The sequence below is a fragment of the Hyaloscypha bicolor genome, assembly GCF_002865645.1.
Source record: "Hyaloscypha bicolor E unplaced genomic scaffold K444scaffold_141, whole genome shotgun sequence".
In the NCBI taxonomy this organism is placed as follows: domain Eukaryota; kingdom Fungi; phylum Ascomycota; class Leotiomycetes; order Helotiales; family Hyaloscyphaceae; genus Hyaloscypha; species Hyaloscypha bicolor.
In genome coordinates, this window is record NW_020194643.1 from 496,299 (window position 1) to 521,121 (window position 24,823).

At 26.5% G+C, this 24,823-nt stretch overlaps 1 protein-coding gene across 1 annotated transcript; it reads right to left on the reverse strand.

Moving 5' to 3' along the window:
• K444DRAFT_541077 (uncharacterized protein) lies at positions 1-1,761 on the reverse strand (the record flags this gene model as incomplete). Its single annotated transcript, XM_024875760.1, has 4 exons — positions 1-1,248; positions 1,302-1,342; positions 1,394-1,461; positions 1,577-1,761. Coding segments are annotated over 4 exons (1,542 nt in total), but the record flags the coding sequence as incomplete, so codon positions are not given.
• Between the last annotated feature and the right edge of the window lie 23,062 nt (positions 1,762-24,823).

The window sequence follows — 24,823 nt, forward strand, 5'->3', positions numbered from 1 at the left end:
CTAGCATACATACTCCATCTCAAACACCATCTTCGGTATCCCCTCAAAACCTTCCGGAACCACGTACGTGATATTATAATAATAATGATCATAAATCATCGAGCCATAAATGGTAGGTAGTACTTCCAGCCCCGGAGCTGTCACATTGACTTTCAAACAAGGCAAGTTCGTGAAGCCGTCGACCGTATTCCCTGCCAAGTTCCAAGGAGGCGGGATGCCAGAGAGCATGAACTGGAAGGAATCGGTCCCAGCCTGTGTCATGTTGGGATAGCTGATTGTCAACTGATGGCTCTCTGCCACGGCAGTAATGGTCGTGGCGGTTGGATACAGGCTGAAGAATCCATTGTACGGGAATGGTTTATGTAAAGGATCAGCAGCCCAGTGCACAATAGCAGGTGTAAATTGCTTGCCCCTCGCCACTGTCTCAGCGAGTTGCTGTCCCCCGATCATGAGAGGCTTGCTGAGCCAGGATGTAACTATTCTCTTCTCGTCGGTCTCGAGGTTGTAGTAAATTGTTTTGTTAAGGAAGCGTTCGGTTGTGAAAGGAGTGAGGAGTTTGTGGGTCACCTCTGGAGAGAGAACACTTGCTACGGTCTTCATGATGAGCGCAAGTGCGGCCCCTTGGGAAACATCGTAGTTCAAGTCTAGATCGCTCTTGGGAGGAATGGGAGCCTTGTCGTACCCGAAAATTCCCCACCAGAACATCGAGATAATCGCATCGTGGACGGTCATGTCTCGGGTGTATGCTCTGTCATAAGGACCGACCATGTTTCCTAGGTACGGATTGTAGTGATCGGCTATATCTTCCCATATATTGGTCATAATCTTCACGGAAAGCTTGGTGAAGGTTGCATTCTTTGGACCGTACTTTGCCATTGAGCCCAGAGCCCACATGTCCATGCCGTAGTAATTCGGTGCGTTGTATTCTCCCAGGGTATTGGCTCCGTTTTTCGTGAACAGTTCATAGAGCTCATTGCCTTGGGTATTGCCGAAGTCGATGAAAGTCTGATTCTTCAGACGAGCTCCGATCCAGCCCACATTCAATGCTCGCATATATCCAGGATTGCTGTAAGCCAGAATAAGATTGTCCGGGGCCGTGCCGTTCCTCCTCATAGCTCCGACGGCATCATAGGCCATTGCAGCTTCGATGTCGCTCACCAGCTCAGGGCCAAGGAGTGCCTCAAATTCTTCCACGACTTGAACCAGCTGAGTTCCAATGAACTCTCGCCAGTTTGGATCATACGTCCCCTGAGCATAGATCAGCAACCAGTGGTACGTGGTGATTCACGTAACCCGCTTACATATATGCTTGGAGTGTAGAGTGGAGTTTGAGGGTTTGGTTCTGATGAATGTCAGTGAGTTTGCAGAATATATGCAACCAGCAGTTTCTTACCGTCAGGAGATAACTTAAAGTCACCATACCAAGCCGAAGTGAAGTTCTCGTTCATTTGCACGGCAAGACTGAGTTCTCGTCAGTCTCTGAACTCAAATGGCGGTCAATTTCAAGGAGCAACCAAGAAGCCGTCTCATTTGTCGACCACCCCAAGGTAAATAATTGGGATTTTCAATAACTCACATGGCCTTCAAAGCTGCTTTGGCGTTTTCAACATCATCCCCTTGATTTCTGTGAAGTAACCCAGCAGTATACCAAGCGGTAAAACGGATTGACCATGGCCCGTTATCGTTGAACCAAACAACCTTGTATGTTTCATCCCATCTTGGGTCCTGAATTGACATAGAATAGTCAAACAAGCTTTGAGCCTCTACATGCCAGTCAGTTAAATTTTCATTCCAGAATGAGATTGAGAATATGGAATGAGATCTCACCAGGCGAGAGCTTCGCAGTTAAAGCAACACCGAGAAGGCTTGCCGCCGTACAGAGGACCGAATAGAAATGCATCTTGGTGGAGAAGATCAATTGAATAAAATTTCCACCTGGAGCCAACGAACTTTCATAGGCTCCATATTCCAGTGACTATAAATATCCTGGCAACTGTTTATGATAGTAGGGAACGTTGCGACGGCAACGTCCTCCGGTGATCATAACACCGAGGTACGTGTTGAATTCCTATCTCCCCACAATGCAAGTCCAGAAGTTACCCTTGAAGCCCTGCAAATCAATGCCAGGGACACGGTTCATGAATCGTGAACAAGGCTAGGCGCACCAATTATATCAGTTATTTCGAGACCAAGTCATGGGACAACTTATATATGGGTCCAGAATCAAGATTATCGCTGTTTTTCTCGGAAATGCTTCCCCGGATACCCCGCAATACGCATCCGCGTATTCAAATGTGGAGGGAGAAGGGTGGTTCCTCTTCCCGCATCCCACTCTAGAAATGACTGGCTTCCCCATAAACCAACTGTAGAGATAGGGACCGGCAAACTTCTCGGTAATTTCGGGGATATCTTTCCACCATTGACGGCATACTGTTATCACTCGGTGCCTATGTCCGGTTGACCTATTATCACGTCCCTGGGCTGAAGACCTGGTCTGGTAAACAGCTCTTTTTGGGTGTGTATGTAACGTCTAAAGAGAGAAAAGAAGAGAGGAGCGGGGAGCTCGAGCTAAGTACAGGGTGCCACGCTAGGGCCAGGTCATGTGACGCTGACGTCACAATATCCCCCCTTTAACTATAAGAGTTCTCCGAACTCGAGCAAAGTAGCTAAAATCCCTTGGAAAAACCTCTAACTTTCTACTATCCTGTTCCCGTTTCTTTACTAGCTCTAGTCTGTCCCCAACTACTAGCAGTCTCCTTTTCTTTATCCTGAATAGCTCTAGTCTCCTATTCTTTATTCTGAATAGCTTATTCCCAGCCATTGCCTTAATTTCCTTTAACTTCTTCCTTAGCTTCAACTTTCTTAGGTTTATCCTCAATTTCGAATTCACGGACTATATAATGGTCCTCAAATACCTTTATATTAGTAATTAAGCAGATATCGAATTCAGGAATATAAGTATAGCCTCTACTAGCCTCTTAGTTAAAAGAAAAGAACTAAGCTTACTTAAACCAAATAATATATTACTTTCCGGTTTTCTTTTCTTACTATTAAATATCTTTAATAAATATATTATCTAGAAATTCGATAATAACCTTACTGTAACGGCGGGATCAATGCAATGGTCGAAGGCTCAAAGTTCAAAGAATCTCATATATTGGAAAATACTAAGCTGTGGAATAAAGTAGGGAGGATGTCTCGACCTTTAGTATTATTTCGTCCAAGTAATTCCGGCTTAGCTTCGTTTTATGCCTGTTTCCGATATCCTGTCCTTGGTAGATTATACCCTTATACTAGCCGTCATATTACCCCCCCCCTAAAGAGAAGTCTAAATATCCTTATTTAGGGGATTATTTAGCCGTAACGTAGAAAAGAAAAAAGAGAAAATAATAGCCATTAATCCCATTCCATCCAATCCCTATAGCTTACTTGTAATCGAAGTATAGTCTTAACTCCACCAGAATAACCTAGTTCCTAGTATGTTCCGGCCAGTTCTTAGTATCTATTACTCATATTATGCCTGTGCCTATATTAATAATGTGGTCTGGGAGTGCCGTATAGGCTATGGCCAATATTGGGACTATTATTATCGGGCGGTCTTCGAATAGGGGTAGTAAATTAAGTCTATTCGTTAATACAGGCTTTAACGTAGTAGCTTGCTTGCCTTTCTTCTTGGCTAGGATAGCGATATTTGACTTGATTATACCGTTTCTAAGCTACTTAATTAACTTCTGGGCCTTCTCGAGCTTAATATATACGTTCTTAAGTTATTCTTCTATAATAGAGATTTATTTATTAAGGGCGGCTACTTGAGCTACTTTATTATCGAATTCCCGGGCCTTGAGCTATATAATCTTGGTCTTATAGGAGCTTCTAAAGGGTTTTCCGACTTCCTGAACGGTATTATATACTAATTCGTTAATGTCTATAGGACATTACTTCTTTAACTCGGTATTCAGGATTATTTTCTAGCTCTTGGTTTTAGACTAGTACTTTATATAATAACTAGTACTTGGTACTATATATCTTCTGGTCATAACAGGCGTCTTAATACTAGTTTGGCTACCTTTATTATAGTCGGAGTCTTCTTTATTACTAGAAGTCTTTTTGTTCTTAGTCTTTTTGCTATCGGAATTCTTACTATTATCTAATACCTTGTGTTTTTTGGATAAGCTAGCCTTGCTCTTTTTAACCTTCTTGGCATTTAGCTCCGTAAGGTTAATAAGGAAGCCCTTATTAGTACTATCTATTTTGCCTATTAGACTATTAGGCTTATTATTACTAGTAACCAAAACCTCTGTTTCGTTATTTTTAGAACTTTCTGCCAAGATATTCTTTATAGTAATTTCAGGTATATTCTTAAGAGTAGTACGGGCCGTATTCTGTATATTGACCTGTTCTTAGGTAAAGGAGTTACTATTTTCGTCTATAAAGGTAGTTTGGCTAGTAATTATATTAATAATAGTAGTAGTTACTAAACTTAAGATATCGCCGCTACTATTCAAGTTGCCCAGGATCTAGTAAGTAGCCTTACTTGGTCCGGCTACAGATAATATATTACCGGGATTTCTTGTCTATTTCGTCTTTATTAATAGTTCTATTAAGGTAGTAATAGTAATATAAATAGTTAAGGTTATAAAGGTTAAAGTAGTTAAGAAGATTTCCCTTAATTTTTAATAATATTTCGAACTAATATAGGCAAGTATTTACCTTTAGCTTAGCTTTAAGAATTCACTTTTTTTATTTATAATTCGCCTAGATAGTAAAGTATAATCTAGTATAATAAAGGAAGATATTTTGCCTAGATTTTTAGAAAAGAGAGTAAATACTAATATAGTAGAATAAAGGAAACATACTAGGGTTTAGATAAAACCCGGGAAATATCTAGGTTTTTCTTTTTCTCCTCTAATTATAGAGGCCTTATTATTAAGGTTTATTATTATCTGGGTAGTCTTTATTAAACTCGTTCTCTTTAGTATACCAAATCTATTTATTTAGCTAGATAGGAGGTCCTGCTTTATCGGGATTCTGCTTATAAAATTTATATAGTTTAAGTACTAAGTTCTTGAAGTTTAATATAAGATACTATTTATTATTTATATCTTATCCCTTTTATTTAACTTTATAATAAAGCTTATTATAAAGTATTTTAGAAAAGAGAATCTTTTCGACTTCCTATTCGAGTTTACTATTAACTTTAGTAAAACCAGGCTCTTTATTAGTTTGGCCGGATAGTAGGTTAGTAGGATCCTTATAGAGTCTATCTATATAGAAAATTGGCTAAATCCTATATAATAAGAGAAAGTCTAATTAATATAAATGGCCGACTATTTTATTAATCTTAAATAGTCCGGTAAGGGAGTAGTCTAACTTATTAGACGGACAGTCCGTTTTCTATATCTTTTTAATTATATAAACTATATCTCCTGGACTAAAGTCTGGTTCTTATTATTTCTTATTAGCTTGCTTGGCTTAATACTCCTAAGCTACTATTATATATTCTCGGATATAATTAATAGCAGTATTAATTCTCTTAGCCTACTATTATGCTTTTTCCTAATTAAGTTTCTTTCTTGGTATTTTAAACTCTATTATTAGTAGTATCTAGTTAAAGCTTAGCCTGGGTTTATATTTATAATTAATTATTAAGAGAAATAAGCCGGTTAATTCATATAGGCAGGCGATACCTATAGTATTAAGTACCGGGAGTAAATCTGCCTAATTATCCTGGAAATAATTAATAAAGAGACGAAGTCAAGTATTAATAATCTGGTTAATAATTTCTGTTTATCTATTAGTTTGGGTATATTCTATAGTTAAGAGCTTTAGCTTGGTTCTAGTTAATCTTAATAGTTTATTTATAAAGTCTGAAATAAACTAGGGTTCTTGGTTACTTGTAATAATAAGGAGAGAACCTCGGAATTACTAGATATAGTAATAGAATAGGCCGGTAGTAGTTCTGGCTATAGTATTCTTGGTTATTAGTAGGCTTATATATTATTTAAATAATCTATTAACTATAATAAATATATTATTATATCTCTTATTTATAGAGCCAGGGATATAGAAGTCTATAGACAAATCGTCTCATATCCTCAGGGGAACTAGTAATAGATATAATAGGCCTAGTATTTTATTTCTTGGTTTATAAGACCTTTAATATTTATAGTAGTTTACTATAAAGTAGTTAATATCTACTAAGAAAATAGGCTACTAATAAAGTTTCCGAGCTAGGATTTTTGTCTTATTTCGACCGGGGTAAGTAGTAATTATTATACTATAGATTTATTATAGGAGCCTAGTTTATAAATTATTATATCTATCTAGTATAATAAGTCTTTTATTATAAAGTAAATAGCTATTTAATATTTCTTATAAATCCGTATTTCCCCGGGCCTTCTTATATTTATTCTCTAGGGCTAGGTCCGTCCGATTAGCTTATAGGACTTTAATTATAACTAATAGCTTATCTATTTCTTCTATTTTAGTAGAAGTATAAGCTATATCTTTTATTTTAGTAAAAGTAAGAATTAGGTCTAATAGAATAACTTATCTAGTTCTTTTAGCCTCCTTAGCCTACTTCTGGGTTAGTATAAGCTCGTCTTTTCGGGATAAGATATTAGTAATAGTATTATCTTTATCCGGCTAATAAGTAATCTGGTAATAGAATTATAATAGGAAATCTATTTATTAGATTTATTATTTATTTAATGGCCTCTTAGTACCAAAATACTCGAGAGCTTTATAATTAGTAATAATTAGAAAATTAAGTAAGCTAATTAGTTCTATCTGCTATTTCCGGAGTTCTTGGATAATAGTAAGAAGTTTCTTATTATAAATTTCGTAGTAGCTCTCGGCTTCTTAAAGAGCTTTAGAGTAGAATGAGACTAAGTACTATTATTCGTTCTCTGGAATTTTTTAAAAGAGTATATCCGTAATAGCTAGGTTTAAATAATCGGTTTCCAGGCAGGTTTCCTTATTATATTTGAAATAGAAAAGTATAGAGGTAAAGAGAAATAGATTCTTAAGCTAATTAAAGGTATCTAGCTAGGTTTCGTTAAGTATAAACTTTAATAAAGTATCTCTTTTAGTTAGACGGTTTAGGGAGTAGGAGATATATCTATAGGCTTAGATAAACCTATAATAGAAGTTATAGAAGCCCAAAAATAACTATATTTCTCTTTTTATTATAGGTCGGTACTAGTTTCGGATAATAGAGGTTTTAGTAGGGTCTACTTATATATCCTAATTTGAGATAATAAATCCTAAGAATATTATCTTAGAGATTTCAAATTTATATTTGCAAATATTAACTTATAATCCGGTATCCTAGAGCTTTTATAGGACCATTCTAATATACTATTAATACTTCCTCTTATTCTTGGAAAAGATTAGTATATTATTAATATAGGCCAAGTAAAAGTCGTCTAAATAGTCTATTAGGATAGTATTAATATATTACTAGAAAGTTACCGGACTATTATAGAGTCTAAATAATAAAACTACTAGTTTAAAGAATCTATATCTTATCCTAAAAACTACCTATACTATAGAAGCTAGTTTTATATGAATTCGGTTAAAAATATATTAAATATTCAATTTAGTAAATACTAATAATTTAGCTAATTAGTTAAAAGTCTCGGTAATAAGTAATAGGAAATAGTAGTCTTTCTTTATTATAATATTTAGCTATTAATAGTTAATATAAAATTATAGGCTATTATCTTTCTTTTTAATAAATAAGACTAGTAATAAAAAGGGGAATTCGGATAGCTTAATAAAACCCTTTTTCAGATTCTTAATAAGATATTCTCTTATTTTTTCGAGTTTACTAGAGCTTATCTTATAGAGATAGGCCGTCTTTATTAAGGAGTCTGGTCTATTAAAACAGAGCTTATAGTTAAAGGATTAAGACTAGGGAAGCTTATCTACCGCTTTCTTAGAAAATACCCTAGCTATATTATATAGCTATATAGAGAGGGATATCCGGAACTCTTAAAGTTCTTTAGGATTAAAAGATAGTATATTACTAAAGATATCGGATTTATCTATATCCAGGGAATATATTAGGTTACTAGTTTGAGTATAATATCTGGCGGGCTATAGTATTAGTTATCTAATTACTATGGGTAGTAGTAGATATCTCTTTGGTTTATAACCCTATTTCTCAAGTATATAGTTAATCTTATTAATAGTAATTAATCCGACCAAGTTACTAGAGTCTTTAATACTTAATTAGAAGGCAGCTACTCTAATAAAATAGCAGGGATAGTCTAGTAACTCGACTATTTCGAGAGTATTAAGGTCTAGCTTTTTCTTTCTTGCCTGGTATTTGGCTTTTCTTATAAGAAGGTCTTATAGAAGGGTAAGAAGTATATCCTTTTGCTTTTCGGGTCTAATTTTACTAGTTTCTTTTAGGATCCTAGTTAGAATATCTTTGAAATAATTATCTTTTTAATATTTCTTATTAAAATATCGGATTTTCTAAATAAGGTCCGGCTAATTTGTCTTATAGTTCTCTGGCTAATAAAGTTAATTCCATTAATAGTTCGATAGGATATTATATTTTGCTAGCTATTTCCTTTCCAGGATTATATTATAAGAGCCGAGGTTAGTAGTAAGTAGGTATTATTGAGTTTGGGAGTACTAATTAATAGCTAGATCTATAGTAGCTAGGTATTAAATAGCTTTACTAGGTTATTTATTAAAACCTTATAAGGGGACAGGGGTTTTAAGTTTATATAAGGGTATTTATAGTACTTTTATTAAGGGGCGAATATACTTTTAGTTAATTAGAATATATATATTTGCTCCGGTATTTACTAAATACTAGAAGATTATAGTTTTGCCTTTCTAATATACTCGATAATTAATAAGAAACTGGTTCCTGCTAATTAGCTAAATAAGATCTATAGGTTCTTAGTAAAGTTCTTATTTTAGGAGGTCTATTTTTATACCTAGAGCTAAACTTTTCCTGACTTATTAATATTATATTTCTTATCGGATAATAGATAGGAACCGGTATCCTTATTATTTACCCCTAAATTATTAACTCTCTCTAAATAATCCTCTTTAATAGATATAACCTTATTAAAGTCAGGATAGGCACTTTTTATATATCTAGGCTTTCTATAGCTCTAATAATAAAGACTTTCTGGCTAGTCTAGTCTTTTCTCAAATTCTCGGCAAACTACCTCCTTTAGCTATAAGAATACCGGCTACTAAGGTTAATCCGTTAGATATAGGATTACTATAGCTCCTTGGATCCCGGTAGGCTTTCTAGCCCGAGATAGTATTTAATAGTAAGTAGTCTTTACTAGTTATTCCTCCTGGAATTACTAATTTTTGATTAAGAAAAGCCTATTCTCTTATTCTATATATTACTTAGTAAGGTCCCTGGAAGTATTGAACTTCTTATTACCCAAGCTCTTAAGTAGTTCGAGATTTATTTTATTTATTAAATTATTATATTAGTTATTTGATAATTTCCCTAGTTTTATTATTAAGTAAGTAAACTCTATTTAGAATACCGGAAATAGCTTATTTCTTTATTTCAGGTACCGGTATATCTCTTTTACTTCCTAGTACTCTATCTCTTTGCTTTTGCTATAAGCTTACTAGAGGATCTTAAAGATCTATTTAATAGTTAAGATCTATCTGACTAATCCAGATTCTAGTTAATTACAAATAAAGTTATAGGTATTTCCGGTAACTAGTTATATTATATAAGTAATTTTTAGTAGTTTACTATTAAATTCAGAAAAGTTCTATATTAGTTTGTTTCTTATATTAAATATCTAATTATTAATCTAGTAATTATTCTTATTCGTAAATAGGGTAAGATCCTTAATTCTAATAAGCTATAGTTAGTTACTATAGACTAAAAGCAGGAGAGAGCCTTAGTATTAGTCTCTAAATAGTTCTCCTAATAGGGATCTATAGTATTCCTGAATATCTATTTATTTGGATCTTTATTTTATTACTTCTTCTTATACTAGTCTTTCTCTTATATAAAGTCGACCGGTAATTACCTCTAGTTTATTAACTTTCTTAGTAAGTTAGTTAATATATAAGTGGAATTTCTAGTAGTATTCCGCTTATTTATTAGCCGTAAGATAGTATTTATTAATAAGATTATCCTGTATAAGTAATTTCTGCTAGGCCTTATTTGTTTTTAGAGTATTTATACTAATTTTGAGTTTCAAATTAGCTAGCTGCTCCTTAATATCTTCTTCCGGAATAGTATTATAATAGCTTTCCCGGTAGTATAGGTTTATAATATTAAAGTCCGGCTTCTCTATTTCGTTATACTAGGGCCTTTTGTCTAATATACCTATAGTAGTAGTACTTGGTTCCGGGCTATCTATAGTAGCTTTAGAAGGGGTATTAGCTATAGAGATAAGTACTAAGTAAGTTTTTCTTATTTAATATTAGTAAACTATAACTAATTATTATCTTATTTAGTTTTAAGTTAGTAGACTAAAACCGACTATTATCTTTTCTTATTTTAAATTAGTAGACTACTACTAATTCTTCCTATACTAGGGAAGGGGGCCGGTTTTTTTGCTCTTATTAGTATTAAGGGAATATTATCTACTCTAGTTAAGGATTAGGCTCCGAGGTTAACCGGGTTATAGAGGATAATATTTTTCTTCTTTTATATTAGTAAAGAACTAATTACTAGAAGGGGAATATCGTCTATTCTAGTTAAGGGTTAGGCTCCGAGATTAACTAGGTTATAGAGGATATTATACTTCTAGTTAAGCTCTCTAGTTCTTTATAGTTTAAGGAGGTTATTAAATATTAAAAGCAGTATTCTATTTTCGCTTTCTAAGGATAAATACGGGTCCTTTACTAGTAGTATTATATTGCCTCTATAGGCTGAGTCAAGTAAGCTTAGTATTATATAATAGCGGGATTAATATAATAGTTAAAGGCTTAAAGTTTAAAGAATCTTATATATTAGAAAATACTAAGCTATAAAATAAAGTAGGAAGGATACCTTAATCTTTAGTATTATTCCGTTTAAGTAATTCCGACTTAGCTTTATTTTATACCTATTTCCGATATCTTGTCCTTAGTAGATTATACCCTTATACTAGCCGTTATACTTACTACTAAAAAAAGAAGTAAAGAGACCTTTCTTATATACCGGAATTATAAAGATAGCTTTAATAAAGTTCTTTTTATTATTAAAATTCTTTATATTATAAGAAAAGTAATAAAATAATATATCTATAATTTTAAAATATTTTACTTTTTTAGGAATAATAGAAATATTCTTATAAGATAATTACTTAATATAATTAATTATTATATTTTTTTAAAGCTTATTTATTAGAATATTTAATAGAGATTAAATTATAATAAATAAGTATTTAATAGTTCTATTAATCTTATTAATACTAAAATTATACTTATTAATTTCTTTAACTTTATTAATTATATCTAGCTTTATAAAATAGTTTAATAAATTTCTATAGGTTTAGGGCTTCTTAGGAATAATATAGTTATAATTACTATAATTATCTCTATAATACTTATAGGGCTAATACTTAAAATAATACTAAGTTATATAACTTTTTTTTTTATAAATCTTATATTTAATAAATAGATATATATTTCCTTAGTATTTATAGAAATTATATTTCTTATAATTACTAATCTTAAATTTAAGGTATTTTATAGAACTATATTATTTATAGCTCTTTTTATTAAAAAGATTTCTATTAGTATTTTTCTTAATTTAGGAATATAAGGCTTTATTCTTTAGATTCTTATATTTATAAATATTATAGCCTTATTTTAGATAATTCTAGTATTAAGAAAGCAAATAATTCTTATTAGAAATAATATAAGTATTTTTAGTATAACTTTTCTAGTTATATTAGAAATATTTTAATATATTTAGGGCTTAAAGCTTAATATAGACTTTTTAAATCTTAATTATTTTTATAAATATCTTAATATTCTTAATATATAATCTAAATATTTCAAACTTATTATTAAAATTATAGTTTTTATAAGCTAAAATATTTTCTGAAATAATAATTATAAGATTATTATAATATCTAGTAATTTTAATAAGTAATTAATAGGGTTCTATACTAAATTTAGTTAAATAGTAAGTATTTAGTAATATTAGGAAAATATTATTTTTATTAATACTTTATATAACTTTAGAAATAAGAATATTATAGTTTTTTAGGCTATAGTAATTAATTTTTATCTGAATTATTATAGTCTTTATCTTATAAGAACTAATAAATATAAAGAATATATTCTTATTAGTAATATATTTATTTAATTAAAACATATATTAAGCTTCTTTTATAAGCTTAATTATAAAATACTAGATAGCCGAATTATATATAAAGTTATTACTAGATTTAATAAAACTCTTTAATTTCTTAATAATAACTATAGTAAAGTTATATAAAATACTAAGTTTTTTATTAAATAATTCCTTAAAAAATAATATATTTAGTAAAAGAATAATTATCTTAATAATATTAATTATCTAACTATAATAAAAAGTATAATTAATAAAGTTTATAAATATTAGGGTATTTATATAAAATTACTTATTAAGAAATATATTATATAAAGTTATTTAGCTAGTTTTTATTAAGATTAGTATAGTTTTAGTCTTATAAAACATATTCTAATATTCGGAATTAGTTACGAATTTAAAAAAAACTTTTATTTAAATAGGATTTCTATTATTAATTATAAAACCAGTAATTTTATAAGTACTAATAAATATATAAATTATAGTAGGAATATATTTTTTGCCTTTATTAAGAATTATAACTATATAAAAAGAAACTATTTATTATATTATAGTTTATAAGGCTTATCTAAATATAGTAACTACTATATTAGTATTATTTAAAATATTTATAAATAGTTACTTATAACTAGTATAAATAAAAGCCTAATTAATTATATTATTATCCGGATTCTTTTAAATATATTTTAATTTCTCTAGTAATATTATATATTACTAATTAAAATCAAGTTTTATATTAGCCTTATATTATATAATCTTATAGAGAATAAGATTCTTAATAAATTCTATAAAATACTTATTACTAACCTTATAAGTCTTATTAGTAAATTTAGTAATATTATAGAAATAATATATAATAATAAATATCTCGGTTTTCTTATTATTATTATAGAAGTTATTAATAAAATATAGCTTTAATATTTTTATATTAAACTTTATATTCTTAGTTAGTAAAGAACTAAAATAAATAATAATATTTTTAATATTATAATACTTTAGTTTCTTAGTTAGTTCTAAAATAAGATAATTAATTCTAATATTTATTTCCTAGATAATTAAGGTATTAAATTTCTTAATATACTTCTTCTAAATATTTTTTATAATTATTATAATTACTAGTAATATACTTATTCTTAACTTTACTAATATTACTACTTTTTAAATATATAAGTAAGTATAATAAATCTTAGATATACTATTAATAAAAGAGTTCTTTTACTAATCTAAGAGCTTATTATATATCTTTTTCTAGTTCTTTAGAATATAATTATTAAAGAAATTAATAATTAGATATTCTAAAGTATTATTAAAAGTAAAGAAATACTTAGTAAGATATATATTTACTAGGGCTATATTTAGATCTAATTTAAGTTAGAAGAATTTATTTAAATTATAAATAAGATCCTAATATATCCTATTAGAATAGCTAGGCTTAATAGAAATACCAAATTTTAATATTTTACTAAATTTAATATATAAATACTTAAGATTATAAAAATTAGTTTTATGGCTTGGAATTTTAGTATTTATTTAATATTTATAGCCTTTAGGGCCTCGGAAGCAGAAATCGGATCTATAAAAAATAATAATAAATAAACTATTTACTAGAGTATACTTATTTATTTATTAAATAATTCCTATTTATATTTATAGCTAGTATAGCTTTTTTTTAGCTATAGCTTTTATAAAGATCTCTTAATAGACCTCGGCTATTTCTTATATATTATTATTAAAATTCTTATAAAAGATACTATTATTATTAAAATCTTAAAAAAATATATATAAATACTTAGTATTTTTGCTTATATATTTTAGATAATTAGAGATATTAAATAAAATATAAATATAAACTATATTACTTATCTTAGAATAATTAAGCTTTAAGTCTTTCTAATTAATATATAGTAAATATATCTTAGGAAAATTATTATTAAAGTTATTATTCTTAAAAAAAGTTCTAGATAAGGCTATAAAAGAAATATTAAATAATATAGCCTTTTACTTAGTATAATAGCCTTTAGAAAAATTATACTTATAAATAATAATATAGATTTAATATATATAAGCCTCTAGTTAATTTTACTAAATAGTCTTATTTATAATAATCTAGCCTTCTTTAGAAATAAGTAAAAATTTATAAGAATAAAGAATATTTCTAATTATTAATAATTACTTATTCGGAGAGTTCTTTACTTAAGCCTTAAGAAAATTAAGAGCCTTATTTATAAGAATTCTATTCTTAAGCTTTCTGAATATCTTTATTTTATAAGTAGTATTATTAATAACTAGGAAAAATATAAATATAAGTTCTTTTTATTATTTAGTAAAAAAGATTTTTTTAAAAAGGGATTTAAGATATTTTAAGTAATTATATATATTTATATATAAGATATTAGTACTAGTAATATTTAGCTTCTTTATATAAAATATAATATATGTCTTATCTATAATATTAAAATAATTATTAGCTTTCGAATTAGTAGTTTAATAACTAAAAGCTTCTAGTTAGAAGCCATATTTAGTAATATAAATAATTATAAAAGCCTTAATATTAAGAGAGCTAATATTAATCTTAAGAATATAACTATAGATATTATAAGAATTAATCTTTTTAGAAGGCTTTATATTTGGCGAATTAATAGTATAAGTACTATTCTAGCTTATAAAAAGCTAATTATAGAAATACTTCTATTTAAATATTAGTATAATAAATATAACTAGTAAAAGTCTATTATTATTATTACTTAAATTAGCCTAGTATAGTTAGTTAAAGGTCTTTTTATTAAATATAATATATATAGAGACCTTAGGAATAATCTTATAAACTAGTATAATATATATTAGTAGTTTAGATTTAGTTATAGTAATTGAAATAATAGGAATAGTAATACTTTTAGCTAAAGTAATTATAATAGTAGAAGTAATAATACCTTTAACTAGAGCTTTAATAATATTAGTAATAAGAGCTTTAATAACTTTAGTAATAGAAGCTTTAATAACTTTAGTATTAGAAGCTTTAATAACTTTAGTAATAGGAGCTTTAATAACTTTAGTAATAGAAGCTTTAATAACTTTAATAATATCTTTAAAGATATAGTTATCCTAAGCTTCTATAAATATATTAGTAATATTAGTAGGAAATAAAGAATTTATAGTAAAATTAAATAAATAAAAGAGCTTAAATAACTAAATAAGGAGAAATGATTTATTTAAATAATTAGTAAATTAATAAGATTATAATTATAAATATATAATATTAAGAAATTTTTTTAGTAATAAGATATTTATATAAGTACTTTTTAAAATAAATCGGGAAATAAAATAAAGTAAATTAATAGTAATTTATTTTTATAATATAATAAAAGTAATTTATAATTACGAAAACTTCTAAAAAAGATATTAAAAAAGTAATATAAGAAATCTAATAGTACTTTTTTAGTATTTCGAGATTAGTTAATATATAGATATTACTTTCTTATACTAGGTATTATTATTATAGTTTAATATTATTATAAATAAAAATTAGTTTAATATTTTTACTCGGATTTAAATATATTAAATAATTATAAGACTTCTTATTATAAAGAGGTTTCTAGCTCCTATATTATATCTTAATAGTCTAGTTATTTAATATTATAGAATATTACTTATTTTCTAATACCTGAAATCTTTTTTATTTCCTTATTTATAATTTTCTTAATTATATAATATTTTTTTCTTTTAATAGTAATATATCTAGGCTTTGGCTATAAATACTTATACGGATTAGGTAGGGCTAGTTCGAGGAATTTAACTAATATAATTAGGTATATTTCCATAAGCTATTTAGGAAACTCGATTTTAAATAAGAGATCTCTTTTATAATACTTTAGGATCTAAAAGAAGCCTATCTTATTAAAAGAAAGCTTGATTTAATTCTATAGGTAATAATTCTTTTTATATTTCTTACTAATCCTAAAATATATAAGCTCTCCGAATTTTAGTAATATATAATTTATATTATAATAAATCTTTATCTTAGCCTAAATAATAATAATTATATTTACTACTTTATTCTAAATATTCTTTTAGTTTTATAAGAAATTATTTATATTTATAGTAGTCTTACTAAAAGCTATCTTAGCTTTCCTATTATAGAGAATAGAAAATAGTATAATACTAGTTAAAATATTAATAATACTATTTATAGAAAGCTATATCTATAATATAATATTTTCCTAATCGGATTAATTATACTAATTATTAAGAATATATTATATAATATAAATAAAGATTTAGATTATATATTTAGCTTATTTATTTATAAAAGAATAATATATAGTTATAAATACTAGATTTATATAATATAACTAGAAAAGCCTAGTCTAGAATACTAATATAAACTTGAAATCTTAATTAGAAATAATAATATCTAGTAATTTCTAATTATAGAAAATATATTTAAAATACTTTTTTATCTAGGCTTTTATTATATTAGTTTTCTTTCTAATAAAATAATATATAAATTTAAAGTATTTATTTATAATAAATAGGGCTTTATTATTCCCGTTTTTAGATATAGGGAAACTATTTATAAAATCGAGATATAATACTAATAGTAATATTTTTAGATATTTAATAGGCTATAGGGATTTCTATAATTAAATTTAAAAGAGTTTTATTTGGAAATATATTAGATAATTCGAGATATATTTAAGAATTTCTTTTTTTATTCTTAGGAAAAATATATATTATCTAAAAACCTAAAATATATACTTTATTCTAATATATATAATAGAATTATATATTATTTTAAATAAGATCTTAAAGTATTTATATAATATATATAAGTATTTCCTATTATTATTTTAGAAAAGAAGAAGTTTGGATTTTATATTCTAGTAAAAGTTATATAAGATTATAACTAGACTATTTTTATTATAGATTATATTATTATAGGTTCTATATATTTATAAATATATTTTCTAGAAGCTAATATTTTTAGATAAAGCTTTTATTACTTACTTTAAGAATCTAGATTAAATATATAAAATAAAGACTATATATTCTAATAATTATAGATATAGAATCTCTTTAACTTATATTATTTCTTAAGCTTATAAAGAGCCTTAAGGCTATAAAATTACTTTATTAAATTATATAAGATTTTCGGATTTAGTTAAATATATTTTAGTATTATTCTTAGTTATTACTTATATTTATATTAGGAAAATATATATTAGAAATATATATTTCTGGAATTATATTAGTTCTTTTATAAAATATAGGATATAATTTATTATTTAAATAGGTTTTCCTAGAATATAAAATAAGCTATTTATATTTATATAAGTCTTTCTAGGGTAATACTTAATTTTTATATAATTCTAATATTTAAAAAGAAATAATTACTAGTTTACTAATCTTATAAAATACTTATTAGCTAGGCCTATATTTTTAAAAGTATTTATAATTACCTTATAATTAGTATAAATTATAATTTTACTATTATCTAGAAAATAAGAAATCTTTTAGAATATTTATATAAGAGCTATAGTCTCTAATTTAGTTAGCTAGTAATTATATTTTACTAGAATTAGGTCTCTAGATAAATATAGAATCGGGTATTCTAATTCGTCTAGTTTAATTTAATAAATAATACTATTAAATCCCTATTTCTTATTATTATTTATATATATAATTTAGTTTTTATTAAAATTAGAATAGTCTAGCTAAGGAATAATATAAAAGTATTTTTAAAGAATTATAAAAGCCTTTTTTATATTATTAAATATAAGATTTTTCTTTTATTTCTTTATTATCTTATTTAGTTATTTCTTAGTCTAGTAATCTTATCTAGGACCTTATATAAGAGCTCCTTTAAATTCTAAAGTTTTTAATACTTATATTAGTTATAAAATCCCGGTATAATAATTAATAAACTTTCTATAATAATTAAAGAACTCTAAGGTATTCTCTAGCTAAACTAAGATATCTAGAAATTATATTTCTCTAATTACTTTAACTTTTTTATCTAATATACTTAGTTCGAGATAATTAATCTAATAGCCTAAAGCTTTTAGCCCGGGTTATATAAAATAGTACTTTAATAAATTTAGAATAACTTTAGAATATAATAGAATTCTAAAAATAAAAGAGAAATAATTAATATAGGTTTTAATATTTTTTAAGAAAATAATTATATTATTAATATAAACTAGGATAAACTTCTAAAAGTAACTACTAAATAGTTTTTTTATCTAGTACTAGAAGAAAGCAGGAGATATAAATAGACCTATTATACTAATTATTAGCTATTTATATTTTTTATAAGAAGTTATAAAGGCTATTTTCTACTAGTTTAATATATGAATTAATTACTAGAAAAAGCTCTTAATTATATTAAGATATAAGAATACTAATTCTTTATTTATAGCTTCTAGAATATTATCTTATTTTAGTAAAGAATATATATCTTAATATAATTTAATATTTATCTTATATAAGTTTATTATAAATCGAGGCTTTCTATTCTAATATATAATAAATTCTGGTAATATATAAAATAAAGGCTATTCTAATAATACTAGTTTAATAATACTAGCTTTTTATAATAGGTTAAGAATTATATTTATAGTATTCCGGTTATATTTAGAAAAGCCATATAATATTTATTTGAGATCTGAGATATTAGTATCTTTATAAAAAGAAATTAGTATTTTAATTTTATTATTAAAATAACCTAACTCTTTATAAAAAAGACAAGTATTTTTCTTAATAACTTATAAAATATATTAATAATTATCTTTTCCCTAAGTATTAGAGATATTAGCTTGAGATAGGTTAATACTAGGGTCTAGTAAAGGCTAAATTAAATATAAATAGCTATTTAGGTATTTCCTTTTTATATTTTATTATATTAGTAATAAATCTTAGAAAACTTTAGCTAATCCAAGATATACTTTAGCCTTCTTATCTATATTTTATAGAGCGGTTTCTAGGTAATCTAATAAACTAATAATCTTACTTATTAGAAATTTAATTAGGATCTTTCCGAAATTTATATAAGATAATAGCCTTATAATTCCGTTTATAATACTATTAATAAATATACTAAATATATTTAGGATAATATTATATTATAGCTAAGGATTTATAAAATATTCGTAACCTAAATATAATAGAATATAGTATTATATTATAATATTCTGGCTATAATCTAGAAATATAATAACTATTTCTATTATATAAATCTAGATTTAATAATACTAATTAATTTATATAATATATTATTTCTTAGCTTTAGTATTTAGTAAATATAAAATCCAGATCTTTTTTCTATTATATATAAGGTAATTAAATAATATTTATCTTACTAGATTTAAGAAAAGATATTCTAAAAAGAATATTATATTAGAGCTTACTAATAATATATATCTTAGCTATAAACTTAATTATTTCTCCTTTTATTATAAGGAATTATATAAGAATATATATAAATAGTATTATAGCTAGGCTATTACTAATATTAGATAAATTAATAATATCTTTACTTATTTATTATAAAATATTAGGAAAATAAGTATTTATAATATAGTAATTAATAAGGCAAATACTAGTACTAGTATTAGAATAATAAGATACTAGATTTCTTTCCAAATTATAAGTTATAGCTTATATATTTATATAAAACTTATAGGCTTTATTATTAATAAAATATATTTTTCCGGTTATTACTACTTTTCTTAGGTTCTTCTAATTATATAATTAAGGAATAGGTTTTATAAGCTATAGCTTGCTTTCTATAAGTAATAGCTCGGGTTCTTATAATAATATTACTTATAGCTTTACTAGTAAAGAAGTAAATCTTAATTCCTATAAAGCAGGACTAAAATTATCTAATAGTTTAGTAATTAAGATATTATTATTAGAAGTATTAAGAATATAAGATAATTATACGGAATTACTATTCTATAATAAAAGAAATATAAGATTAAAAAATACTTCTAAATAAAAAATAGAATAAGAAATAGCTAGTAACTTTTATATAATAAGTAATACTAAATTCATAATTATAAGATTAGAATTAAGAATAAGAAGCCCTTTTATTTAATTTAAAAATAATAGTTTACTAGTTTTATATAGCTATTATTCTCGTTTTCTTATAAGATATTAGAATTCGTAAATATTAGTAAAAGATAATTACTAGATATATTATTATTAAATGGGCCTTAATATATAATATATATATTATAGAAAGTCTAGTAAACTAATTCGGGAACTTGAATTAAGTCTAAAAATTTATTATTATAGTTATTATATAAATAATAAGCTAGTATTTATAGATTATTATTATAGAAATTAAAATTATTATTATAATTATTATAGCCTTTTTAGTAAAATCCGTTTCTATAATTATAATTCTTATATTTTCTATAGTAATTAAACTAATTTTAATTATTATATAAGTCTTAGTTATTTCTATAATTATTATATATTCTCTAGTTATAGCTTTTACTATTTTTCTTTTAATTTAGATATTATAAATTAGGCTATATAATAACTAGAGCATTTAGCTATTACTATTACGATTCCCAGATGCCTCCTAGGCGCATGTAATACGGCCGCCTCGCTAGGGAAATATGCTTGGAATGCACTGGAAATATTTAGAAAGCTAGCCCCTTCGGGACTAGCGTACTATGGGGTGTATATACTCCCTTACAGCCTCCTGTATTCTAGTTTTCCCTTCTTTAGCTTTAAATCGTCTTTGTAAGGGACCTTCTATCTTGCTTTCCAAGCCCTGAATGCCGTACCTGTAATAGTATTCAAAGCTCACTTTCTTTAATCCTGTAGAGGATTTTAAATAAACTAATTCAGAACTATTAGTAATATAGGCGCTGCTAAGACAACGGAACCTCAGAAATACGAGTAATAAACTCTAGAATAATAAAAGCAAAAAGCTTTAGAACCTTTAGAGAAATCAGGTATTTATACCTTTATAAATATATACTAGTAGTATATTAGAAATCCCCCTGAAAACCCGAAAATCGAAGAACCTTGAATAAAGGCTACTCTTTAACCAAGTCCTAGAGTAATAGGTACCTATAGGCCAGTAACCTGACTACTACCCTCAAGCCCTATCCTATAACCTTATAGGCCCCATATATATGCCGGTAACGAGATTGCCAGGGAGGATATAGTAGAGGAAAAGTATAATAGGTTAATTTCCTAGGATACTACATAACCAGAAACCATATCGACTTCCGCCAAGGCTTCCGGTAAAGCTCCTACTAGTTCAGGTCGTCCCGTTAGCGGCTCTTCCCGAACCGAATATCCCGTTAGTATTCCTGGAGAATTTATAGACGAGTCTATAGAAATAGAACCCTCTGCTTTTATTATAAAGTTTCTGGAGACCAAAGACTATATTACTACCGGAGAATTATATAAATAGGCCAAGGAATCCGATATCTTGCTCTCAGATATTAATATTATTATAAAGAGCTACCGGGAGAATATTTAAAGAGCTATTTCGTATAAGAACGCCTATAGCTATAATAAAGCTATTCTCGAGAATACTAAGCTCTATAATATTAAGCTCGAGGATAATATTAAGTGCTATATGGCTATAGTAGATTAGCTTATGGTAGCTCTAACTACTTCTGCTTTGCCCGCTCTGGCTACTCTAAACCCCTCTTAAAAGAATTCTGAACTATCTCCTGCTTATTTCCGTCCAGGATCTCCTATATCTTATACTCTTTTTAGAGGTACTAGAGTTACTAAGCTCCCAGATCTAACTCTCTTTACTAGAGATTATACTGCCTTTAATAACTGGCTAGTTCAGATTAAAAATAAGCTATAAGGAAATACTAATTTATATTTCTTAGAGGATCTCAAGATTATCTATATTTCTAGTAAACTTACCGGTAATACTTTCGCCCTAACTAATTCTTATATAGACGAAGATAGTCCGAATTAGTACTATTAGCTCTCAGAGCTCTACTTCTATCTAAAGAAGCTATACTCTAATCCTAATAAGATATAGAATACTTATTGCGACTTTAGTAAGCTTTAAATATATTCTGGTCAAGTATTTCAGGAGTTCTATACTCTCTTCTTATAACTATCTATAAAAGGCAGTATTAGTCTTTAAGATATTAAGTATAAACTAAATAAGAAGCTCTTACCAAAGCTTCAGGAATTAGTATATATATACTATAATAATTCTTTTATTAATACTACTTGCTTTGCTTAGTACTATACTACTAATAATTAGTAGATTAAGGCTATATACAAGAAGACTAAGAAGTATAAGAAAGCAGGAGCTATCCTAGCCAAGTTTACTTCTAGTACTATACTCTTATATACTTCTAAAAAGGAGCCTAAGAAGCCTATATTAACTATTCTTATCAAGTATATATCTCCTTATAAATATAAGTAATATCCTATAAAAACCGAGGATCTCTTGACTATTAAGTACTATAACTATAATGAGTTCGGCTACTATATCAGATACTATCCGGTTCTATATAGTAAGGAAACCAAAATAGCTTTTTCTAGAATCGAGCCGGGCTTAGTTCCTATTCTACCGGAGTATATTATTCTAGTAAAGTATTCGAAGAATTCGAGCTCTAATTCTAGTATAAAACCGGGAAACGAATACTTCTAAAAAAAGTCTCTATTTTAGGGGCTTATAGTATAGATTTGGTAGAGATTGACTTGACTTATCTAATAGAAGGAAATACTCTTATAATATCCTATACTATTAGTATAAATGAATTAGGAATTAAGTCTTCTTTTCTTATTAATACTAGAGCTAATAGTTATACTTTTATTAATACGAAACTTACTCAACTTATAGAGCGATTCTTGGGGATAGAACCATAACCCCTTCCCTTATCCTATATCATATATGGTTTTAACGGAAAGCTAGCTGAGTCTATTAAGAAATATATAGAAGTCTTATTTCTAATTAATAGATAAAGTATTAATATATCTATAATTATCCTAAATCTTAGAGATTATAATATTATCCTTAGTAGGAAATAGATAGTATATATTAATATTCTGGTTAACTATAGAAAATATAGGCTTATATGGCTAAAGAATAAGCCTAAATCTATATAATTCGGTTATATTATTAGTACTTTATAGTAATAGCTAAAGAAATAACCTAATAAGAAGTATTAAAAGAATACTAATTAATAAGATTCTATTATAAGCTATTCCTGGAAATCTTCTATTCTAAAGCGGTCTTCCTTCTTTCGGACTAATTAGAGAGAATTATATAAGACTATAGAAAAGGAGCTTTTATAGCCTAATTAAGATATAATACCTAAGCAAAAGCTAAAGAAGCAGGAAGAGGTCCTTAATAAAGAGCAAATATTAGATCTAGCTATTCTTATCTCTATAATATTTAACTATATAGCCAAGAGAGAAAATAATATTATTAGTCAAATCTCTATCTATAAGATTAATAAGGAGCTTAAAGCTCGAAAAAAAGAAGCTATTCCTGGCCTAGAGAATTAATAACCGGGAGAAATAGAGCTTTAGTAGCTATAGAGGATATTATTCCCGGAACTTAAAGAATATGCCTCTATTTTCTCTAAGAAGAAATCTAATATTTTTCCTTCCTATAGATCATATAATTATAAGATTCAGATTAAAGGCCTAAAGAGAACCGAGAGTATTAGATATTAATCCCTCTAGTAGTAGTCTATTTAAGAGCTTCTAGAAATCAAGTATTTCTTAAAAGATAATCTGGCTAAGGGCTTTATTAAAGCTAGTTAGGCTCTCTTTATTTTACTAGTTCTTTTTATAAAGAAAGCAAACAGAGATTTATACTTCTATATTAATTTCTGCTACCTGAATAATATTATCCGGAAGAATTAATATCCCCTTTCCCTTATTAATAAGATTTTAAGTTAATTATCTAAGGCTAAGATCTATACTAAATTAGATATCTGCTAAGCTTTCTATTATATAGCTATAGATCCGGACTTTCAGAAGCTAATAATATTCCGTATCTGCTATAGAGTATATAAATATAATATCTTCTGGGAAGGCCTTATAAATAGCCCGGCTATATATTAATACTATATAAATAATATACTCTTTGAGTATCTAGATAACTTTTATATAATATACCTTAATAATATTCTCATTTACTTAGAGGATCTAGTAGAGTATAAATAGTATATATGAAAAGTACTAGACCGCTTATATCTTACCGGCTTCTAAGTAAATATTAAGAAATCGGAATTTAAAGTTATATATATAAAGTACTTGGGCTTTATTATCTCTATATCTAATATTAAAGTAAATCCCAATAAAATTAAAGTAATATATAACTAGTAATCCCTAAAGATAGTCAAGGGTATTTAGTTCTTTTTCGGCTTCTGTAACTTTTATAGATACTTTATTAGAGAGTATGAATAGATTACTAGATCTCTTACCTTATTTATAAAAAAGGATATTTTCTTTAAGTAATCCGAGTAATACCGAAAGGCTTTTACCTGCCTAAAGAAAGCTATAATTTCTACCCTAGTTTTATAA